At 34.5% G+C, this 6683-nt stretch overlaps 1 protein-coding gene across 1 annotated transcript; it reads left to right on the top strand.

Annotated features, from left to right (window-relative positions):
• Positions 1 to 3323: 3323 nt before the first annotated feature.
• On the top strand, positions 3324 to 5885 carry LOC142529164 (IQ domain-containing protein IQM1-like). The gene is made up of 8 exons (XM_075634608.1): positions 3324 to 3748; positions 3841 to 3955; positions 4032 to 4097; positions 4293 to 4381; positions 4527 to 4614; positions 4714 to 4944; positions 5030 to 5131; positions 5236 to 5885. The coding sequence occupies exons 1-8, from the start codon at positions 3393 to 3395 to the stop codon at positions 5668 to 5670; spliced, it is 1482 nt and encodes a 493-aa protein (XP_075490723.1). The 5' UTR covers positions 3324 to 3392; the 3' UTR covers positions 5671 to 5885.
• The last annotated feature ends 798 nt before the right edge of the window (positions 5886 to 6683 follow it).

Here is a 6683-nt window from a genome sequence, read left to right as displayed (position 1 = left end):
GATATCCGTCTCACAAAATAAGACCCGTGAGACCGTCTCACACAAATTTTTCTCCAATAAATTTACATGCAATCAAACCCTCCGCTATTAATGCAAAAATATTGTTGACCGATTGGAATTGTTTAAGTAGACCGCCACGTTCAATTAAATGTTTTGTAACTGAATATATTATTATTATTATTATTATTATTTGTATATGGTTGAGTTACACGAATATTATATATATTTAAAGTTGTTTTGTACGTATAATAAGCTTATACAATTGAAACAATTATTTAAAAATATATGATTTTAAAAAAATCTATGATTTTTCCTCAATTCAAAATTTTAAAAATATATAGCTTCATATGATTGAATTTAAAAATATAAATAAATATATAATTGAACGATTTAAAGATATAAGTTATTTTACCGGGAAAAGTTATAGAATGAACCTATAATTATAGTTTTAAAAAACTTCTCAACAAATCAATTAGAAATTGGTTAGTTTTACTAATTATATATATACTTATTGGAACAATGTTTGGTACAAAAAATGAGTCGTTAATTAATTGATTACATACATCTGTTTCATCTAACATTTGACTCAAGTTCTATAAATGATAAGAATTATATATCATTACTATGTTAGTTATATATATATACACTGGCGGAGCCAGCATAGGCAAAAAATTTATATTTTATATATAAAAAAATTTATATGTTTATATATTTATGTCTAAATTTTTAATTTGTGTATGTTATTATTATATGATTAGTTGTCTATACCGATCCAATTTTCCTTTAATAATTTGTAGACCCAAATTTTATACCCAATTTTTTACATGTTATTAGTATCCAAGTATACACTCTTTAGTTTTCTGTATGTGTTTTCTCTTCTCGAGTTCATATACTTTGATTAACAATCATTTCAATTCATTTTAATTACTGTTTCATCTTTCATAATTTCTAAAAAATCCAAAAAATTACCAAATTTTAGGTTCGTTTTTTCGTTCAATGTTTGTCGATCATTCAATTGTTTTATAATTTTATGCTTTTTTCAATCGATAATGATTTAATGCTTATTTTTCGAATGTATATTTTATATTATATTTTGTTTTGATTTCGGATTTTGTACACGCTGTTGTTCGTCATTTTTCTGAAAAAAAGAATAGCATTGAAATCGATTTTTATTGACCAATCCGAATTCTCTCCCAGGGTTCTCTCTTTGTTTGAAAGAAGGGGCGCTTCCGGTTCTGTCGGTGCTTGAAACAATTTTGTCTTCTCCATATTACTATATCTCTAGAGTCAATAATCCCATCAATTATCAATGTTACCGACTGTGCGAAACTTGTGTTCAAACTTTATGACACATTATTTTTAGTTGTCGATTAATCATTGCTCTTTTTTTTGTTTTATTAATTATAATATATTGTTGCATACACTGAACCAAGATCCTGACTCCGTCCCTGTATATATATATATATATATTGATTATGATCCGTATATCATATATTCTTCTTTTAACTTATCACACGAATCAAACATACACATAAAAATATAAAGAATGGAATACTTGAATTGTCAATTACAAAATAATATCAATAAACTTTCAAAAGTGTCAGACAAAAACCATCCCATATTATATGCAGCGAAATGCTCTCTCGAAAAGTCATAAAAAGATTCACGATTTCTAATACGACAAATAAGTGTTCTAATATTTGACTCACAAAATTTTTTTCTTACAATTTAATGGTGAAATTAAACATCCATTGAGCATTCAACCTTATGCTAAAACATATTGCGCAAAATAAAAAAAAAAAAAAAACCTTATGCTAAACATTCGGCGCCCACTTAATCTTGCACGAAAAATGTTTTATTTTTTGCAAAAACTTGTGTAGACGGTCTCACGGGTAGTAGATCTCTTATTTGGATCATCCATGAAAAAATATTATTTTTTATGCTAAGAGTATTACTTTTTATTGTGAATATCCGTATGGTTGACATGTCTCACAGATAAAGATTCGTGAGGAAACCGTCTCACAAGATAACTACTCTTTATTTTTTTATATCAAGATTTTAATTTCATTATATCTTTTCAATAATAATAAACGTGCTCAAATTTACAAATCGAATTAATAATGTTGGAAATTATGACAAGCTTACATTTTTTATACTCACGGGAAATTTAGGATCTGATTCCGACAAGTGTCACTAGTAGAGACGCAGGGTTTTGACATTGTCCTGAGCCCGAAATCACGAAGAAGACCGTTAGAAGGGGGCCAGGAGGGTGTCCTGGCGTAGCCCTCCGACGCTCAAGTCAGTGACTGAGGATATGAGTGAAGAGCAGCTAAGGGTGCTGCTGAAAACAATATAGTGAATGGAATAACTGAACACTCAAACCTGGTATTTATAGGAGAATACAAGAGTCATTGATGGTCTGTCTTCCATTTGGACTTGGGATGAACCAGGGATAGTGGGCCCATCCATGGAAGATCAATTTTAATATATATTTTGGTCTTTTTCCAACCCTGATGACATCAATACACACTCATGTTTCTGTTTTCCTCGCCTTATACTTTCATTTTAAAAATGACAAATTCCTAGTTGACCTTCTAAAAACAAATTAACTCAAGAACAAAACAAGACAAAGAAAGATTTTTCTCTATGGGAGCTGCAGCGTGCTTGCCTTCTCTGACCATATTAATTATATGCATAAGTCTTCTTTGTATAATTAGTTTTCCTGTCCGAAGAAAAATAATTCAAAAAAAAAAACAAGCTTTGAATCAATCACAACATGTGCTTTTCAAACCAGCACAAAACATTGAACCAGACCGATCACCATTTTTGTGCATTCCCATGCATTTCAAGAAAAGCTTTCAGGGTCAAACGCCACATTACTGTCCATATCTACACGTGCTGTAGGTATTCAAAGTTTTCAAGATCTGCACGCACGCGCGCACACACATATTTGTATGTATGTATAAACGAGATGGTGGCTATCATTTTTAAATAACACTTTTCTCATTAACAAGATCATATATATATATATAATATTATCGAAAAGTAAAGAACTTGCAACAAGCTAGCTGATTCTTTCTTTCTGTTAGATTTCTGGTAGGTGATGATAAAAACTTATTAATAAAAGCACTTTGATTTCTTTGTAGATTCAATGGGGTTTCTTGGATTTTACTTTAAGATGTTTTCCGATGTCATGAATTAGAGTTTTCGAGTTTTTACATATACACGTGCATTTTTTATTTTATCCTGTTACTGATACCAAGAATCACAACAAATTATGCAGGTGAGAACCTTGAAATCTTCAGTCGGCCACGCAGTATATATATAGTTTTCTGCTCAGCAATATCTTTATTAATCTGTTTCTCCGAGGCTCGATATACCTGCAGATCACGATGACTTTGAGAACCGACAGCCTAGCAAAAAGCGTGAATAGTATGAGTAGGAAGAATTCATTTAGTTTTCGAAGTCACGAGCCCATAAAAGTAGTATTCGAGACCACACTCTCGTTCAAGGATCTAGTTCAAGATTTCCGAAATTCAGGATCTGACTATGACTCGAATGCAAATGCTGTATGCTATGGAAGTAAATTGGTTTCCGCAGCTGCTTCTTTACCCGAGCCCTCCTTCATGTTTACTCCACGACCCATTAGTGAGCTTGACGCGGCTGCCGTGAAACTACAAAAGGTCTACAAGAGCTACCGGACTCGAAGAAACCTAGCAGATTGTGCAGTTGTCGTGGAGGAGCTATGGTTCTGTTATTTAGCTCTTTTTTGTTACTTGTTGAGATCATTTTCTTGAATTATTTCCGCTTAAATTAACCGGTAGTCACGAACATTTGTAGGTGGAAGGCTTTGGATTTTACAGCTCTTAAACGGAGCTCGGTGTCGTTCTTCGACGAGGAGAAACCAGAAACTGCTGTTTCACGGTGGGCAAGAGCGCGCACCAGAGCTGCCAAGGTCGATTTTCAACAGCCATTTTGTTTCGTATCCGTATTTTTTTTATCGATCAATCTAAATTTTGGATTTCTTGCAGGTCGGGAAGGGATTATGTAAGCATGAAAAGGCTCAAAAACTCGCTCTAAGGCACTGGCTTGAAGCAGTAGGTCCCCGGAACTTATCATGTGCTTTGAATTTTTTGTAACTTGTGGGACAAAATTTTTAATTTTACCAAGTACATACAGATATGTGCATCTATAGAATCATTTAAAAGCAGGGAGGATGACATCTCTTACTTTCAACTAGGCTTTTGATCTTGTAACTCATTGTTTTTTTTCCTTGGCTTGATTTTCTGTAGATTGATCCACGACATCGATACGGGCACAATTTGCATATATATTATAACAGCTGGTTCAAAAGTGAAAGTTCACAACCATTCTTTTACTGGTGCGCACTCATTGAATCCTTTTAAACCAACCTTAAATAGTTAAAATACATCAAAACTCCAAACCATATATATTTCCTTGATAGAAAGTCTGTTATGCCGTACGTGCTTACCACTTATGTTGTTTGTTACATGATGTATTTGAAGGTTGGATATCGGGGATGGTAAGGAAATAAATCTCGAAAAGTGCTCAAGAACCAACTTACAGCATCAATGCATCAAATATCTTGGACCTGTAAGTCTTTTTCATCTTAGAATTTTTTATATTACATCAACATACATAGCATTTTCTTGGTGATTTTTATAACATGCTTACCTCAAATGTATGCAACAGAAAGAGAGAAAAGCATACGAGGTCGTGGTCGAAAACGGGAAGCTTGTGTACAGACAAAGTGGTGTTCTGGTCAACACCGTTGTGGGCTCGAAATGGATTTTTGTTCTTAGCACGACAAGAACTTTGTATGTCGGGCAAAAGCAGAAAGGGCTATTCCAGCACTCGAGTTTCCTAGCTGGTGGAGCCATCACTGCTGCTGGACGATTGGTTGCTCATGGAGGTGTTCTTGAGGTAAAAAAAACACGCACTAATGTTGCAATGAACTCATTCTCGGGTTGTTTCTCGGACCGACTAACAATTCGTCAAATTTCACTAGGCTATCTGGCCATACAGTGGCCACTATCTCCCAACAGAGGAGAACTTCAGGGAATTCACTAGCTTTCTTGAGGACCATTCTGTCGATCTCGCAAACGTGGAGGTGATTCTTTGAAACGTCTAAAAACTTTAAAAAGATATATAACTTCAATATCCAAATTGAACTTCCATTTTGATATATGCCGTTATCTATGTTTCTCAAACCAGAGATGTGCGACAGACGATGATCGTCCTCCTAGTAGAGACGAATTGATGTCAAGACTTGACTCAAGTCTAGACCAATTAGAGGATGTTAATATAGCTACCAAGGATGTCCTAGCTAAGGAACCAGAGATATCGATTAGCGATCACAAAGATCATCCGGTTTATGGCTTGGCTAATCGTATGTCATGCAAATGGAGCACTGGTGCAGGACCGCGTATTGGATGTGTTAGGGAATACCCGGCAGAGTTACAATTCCGAGCACTTGAACAAGTTCACCTTTCACCTCGGGTGGCTAATGGGTTTCTCAATAACTACGGGCCAATCCCATCACCTCGGCCTAGTCCAAAGGTCCGACTCTCTCCAAGAGTCGCGTATATGGGGCTACCGAGTCCGAGGACTCCTACTGCTACCGTTAGCTTAGTTTTGATGGAAAGTTGATGCGTTAATGGAGTTTATAGGCGTGATAATCTTACCTTTCGGTAGAGAACCAACTGAAATCTTTATTGTTTTTGTGCAATCATGTACATGGCTCTTTGCATAGTTGGAGGCAAGCTAAGGTTATTTTTTTGTTTTTTCAGAATAATTTGAGTAAAGTTGGGTCGCTTCATACATCATATACACATTCCTTTAATGTATACTAGTAAAATACAGTGTTTCGTACATGAATGCACATGGAATGTAATAATAAAAAAAATATTGAAATACAATGTTAAGTTTTATACTTAGAAATAGCTGATTTAAAAGAGGGGTAATTAATTATATACATATATGAAGCTATCTAGTTTGTTTGCAATTCAAATCACGTGTTTTATAGAACATCACATATATGGACACAGGTATCGGCAAAAACATCTCTTCCGGCCGTCGACTATCTAGCCCTTCTGCTGACACACATCAATATGCAAATTCTCTAACCCCTGTGCGACATGTTCGTCGAATAAACCGCTATAAAGTGGTAAATTAAGAATTTCCTTCTCGTGATCTTTATCTGGGTGCATGTTATTGCCGGGAAGAGTTGTCACTTTAATTATGAATACCATAAAATCAAGAAGAGATTCATACAACCAGCTGAAACTAATTGTTATCTCACTTTTTAATAATTTTGTTTAGATCTTCTCTAAAAAAAGCAAATTCATTCTCTCTGGGAGTCCTTCGTTGATACGTGGATAAGACTTGATAAATATGCAACACAACTAAACCAACTTGACGGAAATCTCTGTTGTTGGCAAAGATGCATTAAAACAAAACTTTGGGTCTTATGCTTTGATCATTGATTTATCCCAATCTTCATGCATGTAGACACATTATTAGAATAATACAGTCTTACAAGTATCTAAATTCATTACCTTAAAATACAAGAAAGTTTAACCATATTCTTGAAAATCAGCGCTGACGTAATATGTGCCCAACGATCGAAACTACATATTTGCACGACGAACTCCTCTAAATTG

Source organism: Primulina tabacum, chromosome 16 (genome assembly GCF_025594145.1).
Source record: "Primulina tabacum isolate GXHZ01 chromosome 16, ASM2559414v2, whole genome shotgun sequence".
Lineage (NCBI taxonomy): Eukaryota > Viridiplantae > Streptophyta > Magnoliopsida > Lamiales > Gesneriaceae > Primulina > Primulina tabacum.
This window is presented reverse-complemented; position numbering and strand designations above follow the sequence as displayed.